The 19,855-nt window shown below is 35.4% G+C and overlaps 1 protein-coding gene across 1 annotated transcript in view; it reads left to right on the forward strand.

Moving 5' to 3' along the window:
- The window catches only part of BCHE (butyrylcholinesterase), a 62,019-nt gene extending 48,433 nt beyond the window's left edge, over positions 1-13,586 (forward strand). The window contains exons 3-4 of the mRNA XM_021702621.1: positions 6,363-6,529; positions 13,198-13,586. Of these exons, the coding sequence (XP_021558296.1) occupies positions 6,363-6,529; positions 13,198-13,322 (292 nt within the window). The 3' untranslated portion in view covers positions 13,323-13,586. The remainder of the gene's footprint in view (positions 1-6,362; positions 6,530-13,197) is intronic.
- The last annotated feature ends 6,269 nt before the right edge of the window (positions 13,587-19,855 follow it).

Below are 19,855 nucleotides of genomic sequence, written 5' to 3' on the forward strand. Positions count from 1 at the left end.
CCATGCCTCAGACTACTCCCTCCTTGGCTGGCTCCACTCTAGCCACACTCTCTCACTCAGTTTTCTTGGAAAACCCCAGATGCTCATCCGTCTTAATAGCCTGTGCTGTCTATTCCTTCTGCTGAAATGCTCTTCCTACAAAACACTGTATAGATCACTCCTCTCTTCCTTCAAGTCTCCACTTAAAAGTTCCTTTCCTCTCAAATATTTCTGTTTCCTTACCCAGAGGTAGCCAAAATCAAGGTTAAGGGCTCAGGCCTTCAGATTTCCAAGTTGGCTCAAGATTTCTTTCTTTAAAAAAAAAAAAAAAAAGGGTTTATTTATTCATGAGAGAGAGAGGGGGAAAGAGAGAGAGGACAGGAGGAGGAACAGAGGGAGAAAGACAAGCAGACTCCACACTGAGTGCCGAGCCCGACATGGGGCTTGATGACCTGAGCCAAAACCAAGAGTCAGACACTTAATTGACTGAGCCACCCAGGTGCCCCAAAGTTGGCTCGAGATTTCTGACACCAGTTGCAAGTTCAAGGTCACCAGGGTCACCGTCACTTCAGACTAGCTGGCTGCAAATTTGAGATCCCTAAGGACTTCCTCAGATTAAATCATGCCCTCGAATAACTCACAGAACTCAGGAAGGTGCTATAAATACAATTGCAATTTTTATATAATAAAAGGATACATGTATCAGAACCCGTCTGGGTGCCTGGGTGGCTCAGTCAATTAAGTGTCTGCCTTCGGCTCAGGTCATGATTCCAGGATCCTGGGATGGAGTCCCACATCAGGCTCCTTCCTCAGTGGGGAGCCTCCTCTCCCTGTGCCCCTCCCCATACTCATGCTCTCTCTCGCAAAAATAAATAAATAAAATCTTAAAAAAAAAAAAGAACCCATCAAAAGAAGAGATACATAAACAGGATCTGATACTCACAGGATTCCAAAGGTAAAGCTTCTGTAACCTCAGAGACGCATTACCTTCAAGGCATTAATTATGGCAATGTGCACATGGAGTATTGCTAGCCCAAGGAAACTCACCTGAGCTTGAGATCCAGAGTGTTATTGTAGTTTCATTATATAGGCATAATCGATTAATTTATTAGCCTTTGTGGTTGAACTCAATCTTTACACCACTCCCCTTCCTGGAGGTCAGGTTATCACCTGACTCAAAGTCCCACCCTTCTTCTTTTTTTTTTTTTAAAGATTTTATTTATTTATTTGACAGAAAGAGACACAGCCAGAGAGGGAACACAAGCAAGGGAAGTGGGAGAGGGAGAAGCAGGTTTCCCGCTAAGCAGGGAGCCCGATGCGGGGCTCGATCCCAGGGCCCTGGGATCATGACCTGAGCCGAAGGCAGACGCTTAATGACTGAGCCACCCAGGTGCCCCAAAGTCCCACCCTTCTAATCACATGGTTGGTCTTTCTGGCATGGCCTTCCTTCCACAAGATTATCAGTGTGAGCAGGCCCACCCTGAGTCAGACCTTAAGTAAAAGCCATCAGGTGCCCACCATGAGTCACCTTGTTAGCATAAACAGGTACAGTGCAAAATTCCAAAGATTTAGAGGTTACCTTGCAGGAATTATGGACAAAGGCCAATGAAATGATTATACACTCCTTCACCACTGTCCCCTCTCTAGCAGCTATTATATATTTTCCTTCTTTGTCTTATTTATTGTCTCTCTTCCTCAAAGTAAGAAAACTGCAATAGGCAAATATTTCTATTTTTGTCTTTGTTGATTTTCTGTGACTTAAATAAGCCTGACATAGTATGCACTCAATTAATACTTGTTGAATGAATAGATGAATTTTGTTTTGCTAAATTCAGATTCTCTTATAGCTCCTCTATTCCTTAAATTAAAATACAATTTTATTCAAGTGACTTTACATAGAATATAGATCTATGAATATTTGGGGCGCCTGGGTGGCTCAGTCGTTGAGCATCTGCCTTCGGCTCAGGTCGTGATCCCAGGATCCTGGGATCGAGCCCCGCATCAGGCTCCCTGCTCTGCGGGAGGCCTGCTTCTCCCTCTCCCACTCCCCCTGCTTGTGTTCCCTCTCTCGTTGTGTCTCTCTCTGTCAAATAAATAAAAAAACTTAAAAAAAAATAAATGAATAAATAAAGCTATGAATATTTGTATATCTAAGAAATTATCCAACATAATCTGTATTCCCTTTGCCCTCTCAGGACAGTAGAATATTTCAGCTAGCCTTCCAATTTACAACTACTAATTATGGCTTTATTTTATTAGATTGTAAGGCACACTGAAACATATTCACTTTAAAATCATTGTATAGCTTTCTTAGACATCACTGTCTCTGAATTCTTAATCAAAAAGAATCTTAATTCCTATGTTAGGACTGATGGGCAATCCTGGGATTTATAATCCCAAGAAAACTTGACGCATGGAGCTGAATGCATACTACTTCTTCATATCAGGCATCCTGAGTCAATTAATGTGTTTTTTATAAATCTGTTCATAAAATAAGATCTCAAATCTGTGCTCAAATATCAATGACAAGCAGTAATTTTCTGAAATACAGATGTTAGGAAAATATTCTGCCTTTTTGGTTAAATAAGCTATGTCTTAAACTTTTCAAACCTACATAAAAGGAAAAGTGTAATGATGGATGATCTTTAGACCACTTCTGTATACCACAAAGTAGAACACAAATCTCACAGTAAAAGTAGAGCAGAGATTTTTCTATTTCATGGAAAATTTTAGGTATTATCGCTTCAGTCTTCATTTTATGATGAGAACAGGAAATACTTTTGAAAAATAACAAGAGCCAAGATGTTTAAATATACCTTATAATTCTGAGATTAAAATTATATAGTGTTTCAGAATTGCATATCTGGAAAATGTGTTGTATTTCACAGTCTTTAATTGATACAGATAGAAAGAGAATTATATCTCTTGTTAAGTTTTAAATTCTTTGAAGATTCCTTCAGATTATACAGTAAAATGCTCCATCACTTCAATAGCTATTTCAATCACTTTTTGAAAACTGTATCTATATCCATAGGCAAAGGAATTTTATTATCTCTGGATTGCATTTTGGAATGTCATGAGCTATTTCATAGGACAAAGTTTGTCAAATGAACATGGGCCGTGCCAGTAGGGCTTTGCTCTTGAACTCAAGTACGAGGCAGCTTTGTTCAAGTCACCATTTGCAGAAGCCAGAAATGAATGAGCAGTTAAAATGGTGCCATAAGTTAATTAGAGTGGAATTAGAAGGAAAGTGGGCAATTTAGGAACATAAGAATTGCTGTACCGAATCAGACCAATTGTTCTCCTGGTTTAATATCCAGCCTCCAGCAGCTGTACTTGTAAGTTTCTAAACCTTTAAAAGAAAGGGAAAAGACTACATAATTCACCCAGACAAGTGTGCCATCTGTGATCTGGAGAAATTTTCCTCATGACGTCTCTCAAATAATACCCTGAAGCAGGAGGTTTCAATCCTGTTATGATATTGGTTTACCTTGAATAACTCTGGTTATTAATAATTCTTTTTAATCATCCAATTCCTACATAAAATCAACTAGTCCCTCAAGAAACTATTTATCTCCAAAGCTCCTGAATTCATGGTTGAATATGTCTGCTTCTATGATAAAAGGATACAAGTTCTTGATGGCAAAATCTGCTCTAGACAACCATGCTCAGTGAATGCCTGCTTCTCTTTCCAAAATCTACTGGGTTCACAGACTTGTGGCCAAAAGAAATCTTGTACTGCTGTTCCTGCTCCCAACTTTCTATTTGTTACCAATCTACAGAGCTATTTGAATGATGAAGAAATTTGCGCACTGAACTTTTAGAAAAGTTCAACTGGAGTTTTCTTACATGCTTTTACTTAAGGTAGAATGAATCCAAGAGAGAGGAATGAATTACTTATCCTTATCACTTTAGTCTTTGTTTATGATAAAAGTACCTGTGACTACTTTATAAATTTCTTGGTTATTCTGGATAACCTCCAGGTCAGTATTTCTAAAATGTTATGTTCAAAATAAGCCATTTAGTCAAAAATCCCTCAAGAGTAGTAAAGGCCTACAGTAACAGTCTAAACCATTTTCCTAGGCTGTCAGATCTTAATATGATTAACACTAATATCCTAAAGCTATCACTCTAATAGGATCTCCTCTATCCTGTATTCCAAGAAAACTAGTTTTTTCATTGTGTTTTGCCCTAAGATGAACACTCATTATTTATTTATTTATTTATTTTTAAAGATTTTATTTATTTATTTGACAGAGAGAGACACAGCAAGAGAGGGAACACAAGCAGGGGGAGTGGGCGAGGGAGAAGCAGGCTTCTCGGCCAGCAGGGAGCCCGATGCGGGGCTCGATCCCAGGACCCTGAGATCATGACCTGAGCCGAAGGCAGACACTTAGCGACTGAGCCACCCAGGCGCCCCGAACACTCATTATTTAGAACAATGTTATTTCTGTTCCCTTTCTTTTTTTAAAGATTTTATTTATTTATTTGAGAGAGAGAACAAGAAGGGGGAGGGCCAGAGGGAGAAGCAGACTCCCTGCTGAGTAGGGTGCCCCATGCAGGACTCAATCCCGGGACTCTGGGATCATGACCTGAGCCGAAGGCAGTTGCTTAACCAACTGAACCATCCAGGCACCCCAATTCTGTTCCCTTTCTCTAGCTTTCCCAATTTCACTTTCTCGTTCAGTTCCTTATTTATTCTCCTTACTTCAGCTAGAAGCTATTTCCTTCAGGTAATTTCTTTTCAAACATGCAGTGATGATTCCCTCCTCTGACAATTTGTGTCCCTTTGTTTATGTTTGGTTTAGGCTACCATATATTGGTTCTTTTTTTTCATGAATGGTCTTCCTTGTAAATTCCCTGGGGGAAACTATATTTCCCATGTTTATTTGTATTTCCAGATCCTAGAGCAATGTCTATCTCATAATCATAGCATAAAATATATTAAAGGGACGGGGGTGGGGTGGGAGGGATGGGGTGACTGGGTGATAGACACTGGGGAGGGTATGTACTCTGGTAAGCGCTGTGAATTGTGCAAGACTGTTGAATATCAGATCTGTACCTCTGAAACAAATAATGCAATATATGTTAAGAAAAAAAAAAGAAGAAGAAGAAGAAGGTAGCAGGAGGAGAAGAATGAAGTGGGGGAAATCGGAGGGGTAGACGAACCATGAGAAACGATGGACTCTGAAAAACAAACTGAGGGTTCTAGAGGGGAGGGGGGTGGGAGGATGGGTTAGCCTGGTGATGGGTATTGAGGAGGGCACATTCTGCATGGAGCACTGGGTGTTATGCACAAACAATGAATCATGGAACACTACTTCTAAAACTAATGATGTAATGTATGGGGATTAACATAAGAATAAAAAAATTTAAAAAAAATATTAAAGGGAAATCTATAGAATCACCAGTGACTACTTGGAGCCACTTGCAAAATGTTTACTCTTTGAGTTTGTGTTTGTGTGATCTAGTTAAGACCATATTACTGAGTGCTACAAAGGTGTAAACAAACCCCCAACTATACATTTCTAAAAAAATAGAATCAACTGTTATTGATGTAAAAATCACAGTGAAAGATATGGGAAATATCGGCACAAAAAGAGAAGATGAGAAAGGGAATCTGAATTGTCCTAGCCCATGCCCTTGGGAAATGAAGGGATTCCAAACTTGACAGCTGGGACAAAGGCAAGGCGGTGAAATAGAGGAGGGAATTCCTAAGAAACTGCCTCTAATTCCTGTTGGTTAGCTCATGGGAAGACTAAGTGAGAGTAAGCTTGGAAATATGGGTGGCACCAGGTTTGTTAAATTTATCTGAACCCGTTGGGGAATTATTGAAACATTTTTCATCGGTGGGCAGATCTACAAGAATGTAAGATCAACTTAAAAGTGAGACCGAAGGATGTTTACTACAGTAATGAAGTTATTGCATAATAGGATGTGTAATCAGTCACAAACTCAGGCAGTAATGACAAGAACAAATAGAATGACATGATGCAAGATACTGAGCAGAAATGTACTAATGTTCACTGTGATAAGATTGAGTCTGAGGTAAAGGAAGAAAAGGAGACAAAAGGAACATTGCCCCTTCGAGCATGTTTAAGTGTGAAGAAAACATTAGCATTCTTGAAATTTAAAAAAATGTTTTCTCCCTGTATATTAAGCAGAAATGCATGTAAAAGTTTTTCTTTAAATTTTAATTCCTACACTTTTAATTTAGAGTTTCAAGTTGCTGAAAATATTCCACCCAGTTCATTTTTACTTGACATCATCAAAACAAATCCACATTTTTTCTGACATTTAAAAGCTGTTGTTGGTTTTTGAGCACACTATTCTCTTTAACAATGATTTCAGTAGAACTATAATGTCTCTCTTTAATTTTTTAGAAATCCAGATGGAAACCAGAACAATAGCACAAGATGGCCTGCCTTCAAAAACACAGACCAAAAGTATTTAACCTTGAATACAGAGTCACCAAGAGTATACGCTAAACTACATGCTCAACAATGCCGATTCTGGACACTATTTTTTCCCAAAGTCTTGGAAATGACAGGTGTGTGTTTTTCTAGTATTTGGTCAAATAATTGGTTGTGGATTATGTAAAAGGGAGAAAAGGTAGCCTATCCAAGGCACAGTGATGGTGTTAATCTGTGAATTTACAATTACTTGATTCCAGTGAGTACATTACTTTCACAACTTTTTTTCCAGCAAGTTTAGATATTTGAGGGCTTACTACATGAGCAGCACTTTAGTAGTAAAATAAAGAAACTAAAGTAGAGATTTTTCCCTTAGAGGAACATAAAACCTCATAATGGAACTAAAATAGGGCACTACTTGCCTATTCAGCTCATCTTTGTGGAGTTAATTAATGGATAAATGAATAAATAAACATAAAATAAGCAATGTATAGAACTAAAAATATAATTAATAAAATATAGAATGAATATAATTTATACTCAAAGGAGGTAAAAACAAATTTATTGATAAATAGAACTCTTGATTTCTAAGGGAGGAAAAATACTCCAGAATTTAAATATTTAAAAACACAATCCAAATATTTCTAAATATTTTGAGCTTAGAGCACATGAGCTCATGAGCACATACATATATAACACAATCCAATAAACAGACAGTAGTTTAGTTAACTAATCTTTAGGAAGGGATTCCTTAAGTTTATATAAGGAAATACTAGGAAAATTGGTTCAAATTTTAGTGTTATTTCAAAATTCATTAGTAAGAAAATATTTAAATTAACTTGAAGGAGCAGCTTGAATGATCGCCTCTTCTGTGAGGAAAATGACATACATATCTCATTCACTTGCCAGTTTTAAAATGCCCAGCTGTTTCTAATCCATGTGACTCCTCAGACCTTGATTTTTCAAGTAAAAGTAATTGACTTTCAACCATCAGATGTATTGCTGCACAGTTTCCTTAGACTTTACCACTCTGTTCATCATAATACTCTGTAATTTGGGGGCCATGTTAGATATTACAATAGAGTAGATGCTTTAGTTTCCTGTTTAGAGAGGTTGGGGGTTAGTTTCAGGCAAACATGGACATCTTAGAGCTGTTTTTGATTGTTTAATATGCTTTTTAATTATCAGACATTACTCACCAAAATTATAATTATCTACTCCATCTGTTTGGGAGATGTTTCTGATATACCAGTGCTCTGTGTATTACCAAATGTTCTGTGACATAATATATACCCAGAGATGGGTTTCTTCATCCCTTGGCAAAGCTACAGAGCTGCCCTTGTGTCCTCGGGGTGTGAATAACAATGGGGTAATGTGTTTAATCTGCCAAGAGACCAAAAGAGGTACCATTTAACATAACACAGACTACACGTTCTTAATCTTTACTTAAAATATCTTTAAATGAGAAGGTCGCAATTGAGGGACAATGAGAAGGGGTGGGGAGGATTTTAAATGACTAACTTATTACAAGCCAAACTGACCTGTTCTGGTTTGAGCTTCTGTGGTCTGTTGCTATTTCTTTGTTGATAGAATAAAATTTAAGTATCAGCAGTTTTTGAAGATGTACTTCATAATCTCTATCTCTAAATACTCAACTGCTATAAAGCATGTTGAATAAACAAACTCCTAAGTTTTTGGCTAGCTGCCACGCCTTCCTATGCAGTGAGGAATCACTTTCTAGTTTGAGCAACACTGAGCTGTATGGAAATAGCAGGCCTGGCTCTGAATTAGTACCGTGCTCTGGGATTGTTCCAAAGCACCTTAAAAACATAATTTTATGCTTTAGCATTTTTTCAGATAATTCCCCCCAAAAAGATTATATTAAATATATTTTATAAAATGTAAAGTAAATGCATGATAGGATTGTTGTAACACGGGGAGCCTGGTGGCTCAGTTGTTAAGCGGCTGCCTTCGGCTCAGGTCATGATACCAGGGTCCTGGGATGGAGCCCCGCATTGGGCTCCCTGCTCTGCGGGAAGCCTGCTTCTCCTTCTCACCCTGCCCCTGCTTGTGTTCCCTCTCTCACTGTGTCTCTCTCTGTCATATAAATAAATAAAATCTTTACAAAAAAAAAAAGATTGTTGTAACATCAATATCCTCATTAATAATCAAAAATGTTTTACATTTAAACAGAACCAGTTTGAAGTTATATGTTTTTAGGTTTAGCAAATGAATAATGTAGGGGATTAAAAAGATTAAGAACACATGTTCTTACCATATTTTGTGTATTTCAAGGTGCAAAACCTCACACATGTCAGTATTCGATATTTTGAAAATTGGGGTTATTCACATGACCTGGGCTGAAGTTCCTATGGAAATATTATGTTTTTTAAAAAAGCAGCTCTACAGGTGCCTGGGTGGCTCAGTTGGTTAAGCGACTGCCTTCGGCTCAGGTCATGATCCTGGAGTCCGGGGATCGAGTCCCACATCGGGCTCCCTGCTCAGCAGGAGGTCTGCTTCTCCCTCTACCCTCTTCCCTCTCATGCTCTCTGTCTCTCATTCTCTCTCTCAAATAAATAAAATCTTTAAAAAAAAAAAAAAGCAGCTCTACATATAAAGGAAAATTATTGACTGGGTTTCTTAAAGGTAGAAATGTTTACCTCACTCATGATGGAAACCCAATGAGCTTTTATAAGTACCACTTGAGCAGTAGTTTACATTTGCACAATAAATGTTCTCAAATAAAATGATCCTTAAGACCTGTTTAAACACAGGAATTCTGGCACTTAACATTTAGACTATACTTCAGCATATGCCTGGGCTATTAGTGTGTGCACCTGCAGGAAAAAAAATGTGCAATATTTGTTTTAAATGTTCTCAAACTCAAAATTTTCACTAGAAAATGTAACTGAACAAAATATTTCACAATTGTTTGAAAAAAGAAAGAAAAAGAAAGAAATGACCCATTCAATGTCAATAAGATATCAGTATTTCTCACTAAAAGTGGAAGAGTAAATTTACTTTGACCTTCAAATCCTCCCAATGAAGAAAAATATTAGATCCAGTAGTTTTTGCTTTGTTTCATCTTAAAAATACAGGCATACATTGAAGACATTGCCAGTTTGGTTCCAGACCGCCACAGTTAAAGCAAGTGTCACAATATCCTGAGTCAATGAGTTTTTTGGTTTCCCAATGCATATAAAGGTTATATTTACATGATGCTATAGTCTATTAAGTGTGTAGCAGCATTATGTCTAAAAAAATAATGAACACATCTTAATTTTGAACACATCTATTGCTAAAAACACTAACCATCATCTGAGCTTTCAGTGAGTCATAATCTTTTTGCCAGTGGAGGATCTTGCCTCAAATGTTCATGGCTGCTGACTGATCAGGGCTGATGGTTGCTGGAGGCTGATGTGGCTATGGCAATTTCTTCAAATAAGACAACAATGAAATTCACACATTGAGTGACTCTTCCTTTCACAAATGATTTTTCTGTGGCATGTGATACTGTTTGATAGCATTTGAGCCACAGTAGAACTTTCAAAACTGGGGTCAATCCTTTTAAACTCTACTTCTGCCTTATCAACAGAGTTTATGTAATATTTTAAATTCTCTGTTGGCATTTCAACAATCTTCACAGCATATTCACCAAGAGTAGATTCCAGCTCAAGAAACCATTTCATTGTTTGTCCAAAGGAAGCAACTCTTCATCCTTTAAAGTTTTATCAGGAGATTGCAGCAATTCAAATATAATAACAATGAAAAGATTGAAATACTGCAAGAATTACCAAAATGTGACACAGAGACATGAAGTGAGCAAATGCTGTCGGAAAAATTGTGTGGATAGACTTACTTGATGTGGGGTGGCCACCAACTTTCAATTTATAAAAAATGCAGTATCTGCAAAGCCCAATACAGCGAAGTGCGGTGGAATGGGTACACTTGTATGTGGTCTTCACCAGGCTTCACCTGAGTTTAGAGTAGTTCACTCTACAGTAGTAGTTGTAGTTCACTCTCATCCCACACTCAGAATTGTAACAGGACAACTAATGGGTTTCTGATCTGCCCCATAAGGAATTATGCATTCCTCGGAAACTTTAATAATTGTGTAACAAACAGGAAAATAAGCAAGTAATGGGAACAAAAGAGATTTTCAACAAAATCTCAAAGTACATGTATTATTTTTTATTATAATGATTAACACAATTCAATATCCAATTTAATCTTTTCTTCTAACTTTACCCCATGAATAATTTTGAGTAGACTCACTTCTCCTATATTCTTTCTCAACGCCTCAGACTTGATTAAATAGACTCTGCTCTGGTGAAATATTGCTCTCACTCTTTTTTCATCGACAAGACAAAAAGTAGCCTTATTAGTATTATTCTTTCTGTTGGGAAGAAAGCTTGACTTTTTCTTTTTTCCAAATGAGCCAACAATGTGGACAAATCAAAGATCACAAAAGTCCTGAAAAGTTGTGTCAATATATTTATGAACTACTGGTATCGATCTAGCTGTACATGGATTCAATAGGGAGCAAAGTTAAGAATAAATTTTTGTAAGAGGGCAGTAAATTCATTAGTGGAGTTCCCAATAGGTGTATAGAGTTTGATTTCATAATATACACACCAGTTGATTTATCCTTCACAGTAGCACTGCAAAATAGTGATCATCCACCCCATTTATAGTTGGAAAACTAATTTTAAAAGTTAAGAATTTTTTCTATGTCACTAATATAGTAAGTGGTCAAGCTGGAATTTAACCCATGTCACTCCAAAGCCTATATATAATGTCCTTTTTTTCACTTTGTAGTACCTTGTTAACTACAAAACAAATAGATCTACATCTCACAGATAATAAGTCTATATTCACTTAAGTAGTATTCCAGTTTGGAGAAAGAGAAGTAGGGGGAAGAAAAAAAAAAACTTCTAAGTTTGGCTTTGATTTATGTCATGGGACTCAAAATTTTTGTTATCTTTTCACTATGGTATATTCAGTTCCGGATTGTATTGGAAAATAATCAAATGTTTCATATTTTACTGTCTCAATCAAAGTTCAGCATTATTAAAGAAAAAATTACTCAGGTCTACAAAGCATTTGTACACTAAAAAGCAAAGTATTTCAATACACTAAATTGTATAGTGTTTGATTATGATACACAAGGAAATAAATTTACATTTATATGAATCAATGAATTTGGTATCATTCTATGCACAAGAAAGGAAAATCAAATCTAAGACCTTTTCTCTGAGTATTAAAATTCATGGGTAAGTGGTAGAGTACCATCACTTACTTGTTATATCAAAAAGTTTATTCTTTCTGAACTTTAGAGCCCTTACTTGGCATAACATTTAAAAAAGCATTTAATTATGAAAAGATACCAAAAGAGTGCATCATTTGGTGTGATATTTAATGTCTTTCACATTTAATGTTTTTTAGAAAAGTTCTAGTATTCACAAAATAATTACAGTCATTGACCTTCTAAAAGCCATTTTTAAAATGGGACATTTTTGTATATGTTCTCAAATATTTGTCCAAAGTCCAAGCAGTATGAACATTTCAAACTTACATATATCTGAAATTACAGGGGATATTTTAATAGCTGTATAAATGTTTTAAATATTTTGATTTTCATATAAACTTAAAATGAATCACTGAATGTGCTCCATTGTTAATAGTATGAATGAAAAGAAGACACATTTTCATGTATAAAGTAGTAAGATCACATGAACTATCTTCTCCAAATTAGTATCTTATAGAATTTTAATTAATTTTAAAAATTCCTAACTGTAAAGTATATATTTAAAAAAACTGTCAAGTCCTTATTTTCAGGATAGCTGAAATAACGTAAAATGTTGTTTTTTAATTCAGTGACTAGAGCACAGCATCCTAAAAGTTTAAGAAGTAAGAGAACTACAAATGTGGAAAATACTAATAGACTTAAATAATTTAAACCATCTTCTAGCTTTATCATATGTATTTATATTAGGAACATAGATACATGATTTTAGAGGTTTGTAATTTAAGAGTTTCTGTTCTTCACAAACCTTACTCTTTAGTGTAATACATTCTCAAATAAATGAGAATTTCAAGGTGTTTGTAGTACATAGACCATTTTTGGTTCATTGCCTCACATTGCTTCTGGCATAAACACTCCCCTCCTCTGACACATGCATACACTTTGCAAACTACTGGAAAGCAGAGATTGTCTTAGTCATCTTTCTAATTTGCAAAGCAATTAATAAACTGCTTTCATGTAGTAGCTTCCATTAACTGCTTGCAATGATTATGCATTGTTTGGAATTAAAGTACACCGATACAGAGTGAGAGTAAAATTTACATGGAGTGTCAATTACAAAGTTACCCTTAGGCATTAATAAATATATATAAATATTTTCATCAGAAGTAAGCCTGCTATATAATTATATATGTAAATGAGATGCATTAAATAAGATTTCTGTTATGCATAGGAGTTCAGGAAAAGATAATATCTATATATCTTCTTAGAAACTTAAGTAAATATATGTTATATGATATAATTAGATGTAATATATTGATTCATTTTCACATTTTTATGGTATATGCAATTTATACATATATATAATTTGCATTTTCATATAATGTATAAAATTCTATTAAAAGCTTTCCAGGTAGTGAAAGAAGCTGATAATAAATAATGAAAAATAAAAATTACTGTGCAGTGAACTTGGAGAAAACGGCATCTGTGATCAAAATTATTTTTCAATTAATGTAAACAGATTAAAATTTAGATTAATACAACTTATTCCATGTTTTACAGGAAACATTGATGAAGCAGAACGAGAATGGAGAGCAGGATTCTATCGCTGGAACAATTACATGATGGACTGGAAAAATCAATTTAACGATTATACTAGCAAGAAAGAAAGCTGTGCGGGTCTCTAATTAATAGATTTACCCTTTATAGAATGTTCATTTTCCTGTAGATCAAGGTAAAAATATCAGTAGCTCTCTTACATACCCAGTAAGAAAGCTATTATACAGCTGAAACAAAAATGCCAGAAGGATAATATCGATTCCTCACATCTTCCACTTAGTATTGTACCTAGCATTTCAAAACCCAAATGTCTAGAACACGTTTAATTAAATTTCACAATATAAAGTTTGACAATTAATTATATGCATATTAAAATGATTTGCAGCTTCAAACTCTCTTTCCTGAGTAACTTTATGAATTTTTCTCCTTAAAAATACCCATATTCTACTTTTAGTTGTGTATTTTCATTACCACTCATAAAAAGGTATCTTTTTAAAAGGAACTAGGTCTTGAAACACTGGACACTAATTTACAATACTATAAGTAATTTATGAATTTAATGTCAACATGGGATATTAAAACAAACAAAATAATTGGTTCCCTTTGTTTTTTATATGAAGGCAAGAGGGAATCTTAAAGTAAAAGGCTTGGTCACTTTGAAACACCTAATGACTACAACAAAATGTTGCTCCCAAGAGACAAAATGTAAAAGAATATAATTATTTCTGTTTTTATTTTTTTTAAATATGTACATTCCTAGTCCTCAAACTCCTGTCTTCATTCTTTCAACTCTTGCCCTTCCTCAGCCCTCACTCCCTGACTCTCCCAAAGGTGTACATCTGTAAATTACTCTTCCTGTAACTGAAAAGTAAAACATGCAGATGAGCAGAAGTCTAAAGTCAGAAGTCATATACCAGCTGGGATAGGGGAATTCTTGTCTTGGACCCAGAAATACTAGGATTTTAATAGAGAAATTGTTTAATTCCAGGAAAGAAATTGTTATACTTTCTGCAGATAAATGATATTATTTTTATAATTTAAAAAATTACAAAGCTACATTTACTAACTGGCATGGCAACTAAACACATCCATTGAATAAATTAAACAAGTAGTTCATTAATGGGGAGAAGTCAGAGATTTTAAGTTTCAGAAAAGGTCAGTGCATGTTGATTATGTTAATTAATTATTGAAAACCCCACACTCAGGATAGGACAAAGTATTTAGTATATAGGTCTGTAGATTGTTGGTTAAAGTGTGTCCCATTGTTCATTGGTCATAAGGATGTTCAGAGTCAGATCCAGGATGGTCTGTCGTGCTCACTCATTCAAGTTTCAGGCTACTTTATCAGCTTCAGCTGATTAGAGAGAGAATTTATTATACAAAGCAAGGCAGTTCTGATATCACTTCAGTGCTGCTGTAAATGGACATCTTTGCTTTAGAGTTCTTCCCTCATCCTATGATGCAGGAAAAAAACAAAAAAAAAACAAAACAAAAAAACAAAAAAAACCCACCACAAATGATAGGCGAATGAGCAGACATTCCATTCTACGCCACCATCTTTGTTTCAGGTGCCATTCTTCCAGAATCCATTATGTTTTTCTGAATCATTTGAGCCTCCTTTTCATGTAGAACCATCTGAAATATGAAAAAACAGGATGATGCCTCTTCAACAGCATTAAAGACTCTTTAGAGATACTCTTGATGAAACCAATAATTAGGAAAACATAATTTTGTTTATAGAATACCTGCAACCTGCCTTAAATGACAGGCTCCAGTCATCTGAAAAGATCCCATGGACCACTTTGTCCCACCTTGGACAACCAGTTGGTTTGTTCTTGAATTTTACTGCAACAACCCTTTACTTACTCTGAAGCTTTTAACCAAATGCAACAAGAAGTGTCAGCCAGCATATAAACCCCTCTGCGTTTGTTCTGTAAATAAATTATTATGAATCCACTGTGAGCAGCACCATTGCAGGAAGATAGGTTAAGGCTTTTCAAGAAAACACTGTATAACAGTGTCTATACAGTTTCTCTTACTATGATTGACATTTAAAAGGCAGTTTCAGTGTAGGATTTTAATTCAGGAAACCCAAGCCAAGGGAGAAACTTGTGCATAAAGTGACAGAAATTAGTATCTCTGAATAATGGAGATTTGTCTTTCAGCAGGCTCACAGGTGAAAGAACTTTCAGTTGTCTGAGATACTAGCAGTATAGAAGCATTAAAACCTAAAATGGCATAAAACCCTTCCCAGAAAGCAGAGTATAGGGAGATAATAGCATACATACACAAAACCATGGAGGCTATCACCTAATTCTGGTAAATTTTTAAGGTACATCTCTCAAAAGTATGAGGGAAAATTATATCTAAGGTTACAATAGAACAAGTGGAATTAGTCCAACCAGTATCACAACACTTAGCTTGATCAATTATTTAAGTGAAAACATTATTTCTTGCAGTGCGGTGCTCTCCATAAAACTTTGCATTATAGGGTTTACTGAAAATTGATTTTCATTTATGGTTTGGTATCCATGTAATACGTATAAGGATTAAGGTAACAAGTCACATACCTTCAAAGAAATACCATTAAAACTGGTTTTATTTTTCAAATAAATTGGCTGCTGAATATTATCAGCATGAAGGCAAGGTAAGTAATTTCTGGTCAATCAGAAATTAAATTTCATGGATAAATCTTAACATAATTGCAGCTGTGACATTTTTAGCAGAATATTCAAATAAATGGAGCCTCCCTGACATTGCTGAAGGATGACAAACTCAACAGCTAGTAAAATTTCCTGTTGTGTCTGCAGCCTTACTGATTTCAACAAAAGCGTTCTCTTTACAAAGAATTTGTTTTAAAATTAGGATGGTAAGAAAAGCAAGACATATATATATTTTTTAACTAAATGTACTTAATGTCAATGCAAACCCGCAGTGCAGTTTATCAATATGATCTTGGTGGAAACTAGATTGTTAAAGAATAAAGTAAATATCAGATTTGAAAATACACACACTCAGGTACATGCATACATACATACATTTATACATACAGGACGACTCTATTAATGTCCAGCAGGTGATGGCTTTGAAGAATTCACTGAATAGGTCCAAGATAGGGGAAAAACAGGGGGGTTGGAGTATAGAAAGCCCCTGATTTATAATGATTCGACTTAGGATTCTTTGATTTTACAATGGTGCGAAAGCAATAGGAATTCAGTAGAAACCATACCTCAAGTTTTAAATTTTGATCTTTTCCCAGGCTAGCACTATGTGGTATGAGGCTCTCTCATGATGCTGGACAGTGGCAGCGACCTGCAGCTCCCAGTCAGCCCTGCATTCATGAGGATAAACAACCTTCCCATTTACAGCCATTCTGTTTTTTACTTCCAGTACAGTATTCAATAAGTTATATGAGATATTCAATATTTTATTATAAAATGAACTTTCTGTTTGACAATTATACCCAACTGCAAGCTAATGTAAGTGTTCTGAGCACATTTCAGATAGGCTAGGCTAAGCTATGAAGTTCAGTAAATTAAGTGCATTAAATGCATTTTTGACCTATGATATTTTCAACTTACAGTGGGTTTACTGGGATGTAACTGCAGTCATGGTAAGTCATGGAAGATCAGTATTAGAAAAGGAGAGTGCATGATGGTCATATGATGGTCATCTAATCACGCATGAGACACTAATGTGAAATATCTATATTTTATTAATATAATATATATTTATTATATATTAATATATAATTATAAAATATTATTAAATTATATAACATATAATACAGATTGTATTAGGGCCAATTCTGATAAAATACAACAATCACTTTGACATGTCATTGACAAAAGCTGCTGTAACTAGAAAATGTTTTACTTATAAATTGATTAAATAGACACAGACCAATTACTGAGTGAGGAATGTTGTCAATCAAAATGCAGGGAAGGCATTACAGGTTGTAGCGGACAGAAAAGGTAAAACCTTTATATAGCCAAGCCATAAGTCTAATATTATATCCAAAAATGAACAACATCTAAAATTCCAATTTTCCTGAAAAGAAGGAAAGAAAATGAAGGAAGGAAGAAGGAAGGAAAGAAGGAAGGAAGGAAGGAAATTCCTTCTTCAGTTAGGCCCTAGCTTCCATGAGTTCAGCTTACCTTGCTCTGTCTTATCCTTGGTCCAAAATCTCACCATTACAGTTACCAGCTGTTGAGATATTAAGGCAGTAGAAGTGGCATAGTGATTTTAGAGGTGAATTAGAACACAAATAGCCATAACACACAACACAAAATTCATTTACCTCACCCAAAAAATCTGGGTTTTCTCTAGGCATAGCCCATTTTCATAGCCCAGTTTAACCCTTTACAATTATCCTGAAAGACAGAAAAATCTGAATTTCCAAGGCAATTAACTGCCAATGTCTTGATAATTATCAGATTCATCTGTGTGTAGATTCCCAGCTAGGAACTGCATGCACAATGCCACCACACTGTATCTGGTGCTTGTTGACTGAGTGGATGAATGAGAGGATAAGATAGAGCATGGTTGAGTTCCACTATATAGGAGCAAAATTGTAGTGAGAAACTTTTTTTTTTAAGATTTTATTTATTTATTTGAGAGAGAGAGCACAAGAGAGGGAAGGGTCAGAGGGAGAAGCAGACTCCCTGCTGAGTAGGGAGCCCCATGCAGGACTCGATCGTGGGACTCCAGAATCATGACCTGAACAGAAGACAGTCGCTTAACCAACTGAACCACCCAGGTGCCCTGTAGTGAGAATCTTGAGGAAGCCAAGAGGAAGCATGAGAAAAGAAAAATGGAAGACAAGAAAGAGGAGCTGGAGAAGGAGGAGAAAGCCTTCACTTGGAATCGAATTTACCCAAATGATCTCTCTGGCACTTTGAGAGTTTCAAGGCAGAAGACATGATGAGAAAAGAAATTGCAGATAGATAGATATAATTTATTAGATAATTTTACATTGATATATAGGGCATTTAATTCAGTTATTTTCAACTTTGATCCTCAGCTACACATTAGAATCCCTGGCAATAACTGCGGCCTGCACACACCAGACCAGGTGAAATAGAATCTCTGAGAGTGGAGTCTAGACATCAATATTTTTTAGAATTTCTCAGTTGATTTTGATTTTATCAGGTTGAGACACACTGATTTATTTTTCTATGATAGCACTGTTTATCTTGACAGATCTAAGGACAATGCTTTCTCTAGAGAAAAAAAAAAAATCATAGGTCCTAGGTCAGTAATTCCCAAATTCTTTACGTATTAGATTTGCCTCAGAAGTTATTAAAAAAAAAAAATCCCAATATCATGTCCCATCCAATACCAATTAAATCACAATGTGAGGGTGGGAGGTAGGCATCAGTATTTTTCTTTCTTTCTTTCTTTTTTTTTTTTACAGGTTTTTTTCTTTCTTTCTTTCTTTCTTTTTTAAGATTTATTCATTTATTTTAGAGAGAGAAAGCACAATGGGAAGGGAGAGGGAGAGAGAAACCCAAGCAGACTCTGAGCTGAGTATAGAGCCCCATGCAGGGCTCAATCTCATGACCCTGAGATCAAGACCTGAGCTGAAACTGGAGTTGGACTTCCAACCGACTGTGCCACCCAGGTGCCCCTGATAATGATTCCTGAATGGTCCCAATATACAGCAATGGCTGGGAACCAATGGCCCATTCCAGACAGTTAATTTAAAGAACAGGGAGGATATTCATATTCTTTTAGTACTCAGAAGCAGGTAACTATAAAACTTGCAATTTTATGTGACAAAGTAATGTACCTGTTACTGATATTTGAGAAACTAATAGTTTTTCTCTGAACAAGGAACTGTAACAGAGATTACTGATTATGTGGAATAAATTTGGAGTGCATATTTTCTTCCTCTACACTAGACATCATTTTTACCAAAAAATATAGGATGTAGGGAGAGATATGTTTGAAAAATAAGATGAGTAAATGAAATATATGTATTTTATGGTGGTATATATATAGTAACAGTTATTATAGAAGATAATTGTTTGCACTGAGGTAACCCAAATTGGCTCACTTGACAATAACTAATAAGAGTAATTTATATTCAAGAAAAGGAACCAAAATTTTACTTTTCATGTAAAAAGTCTTTTGATGGTCTTGTGAACTCTCAAAAATGCATGTAAGTTTTCATTCTTGCCAGACTCATAAAGAAATGTTGTTAGGATTAATTACTTAATGATTATTAAACTATGTAGGTGAGTACTAAGAGTTGTTTTTCATCTCAGAAGAATCAGCAGAAGCTTTTTGCTGGAGGCAATTACTGTATTACTTTGTTTTTCTGAAGTGAGACCTCCCATTCTAATTGTTTTAATTTCCTTTAACAGTTTAGGGAGAAAAAGGGGAAAAAAAACTTATTAAAGACATCTCTGGAGAATAAACTATAAAAATGTACTTAATAATGTTAAGCATTCTAAAATCCTTGAAATTGAATATGCCAAGAAAATGATCTCTATCATCATCTATCTATCTATATCTATCATCTATCTATCATCATCTATCATATGTTTGCATATCATCCATCAAAAATTGCCGCTCCCAATTTTAGCAAATGCGGGCAGTGGTGACCAGAGGAATGTGACTACTATATCTCATCTAACTTGAAATATAAATTCAAAGT

The sequence above is a fragment of the Neomonachus schauinslandi genome, chromosome 1 (assembly GCF_002201575.2).
Source record: "Neomonachus schauinslandi chromosome 1, ASM220157v2, whole genome shotgun sequence".
Taxonomy (NCBI): domain Eukaryota; kingdom Metazoa; phylum Chordata; class Mammalia; order Carnivora; family Phocidae; genus Neomonachus; species Neomonachus schauinslandi.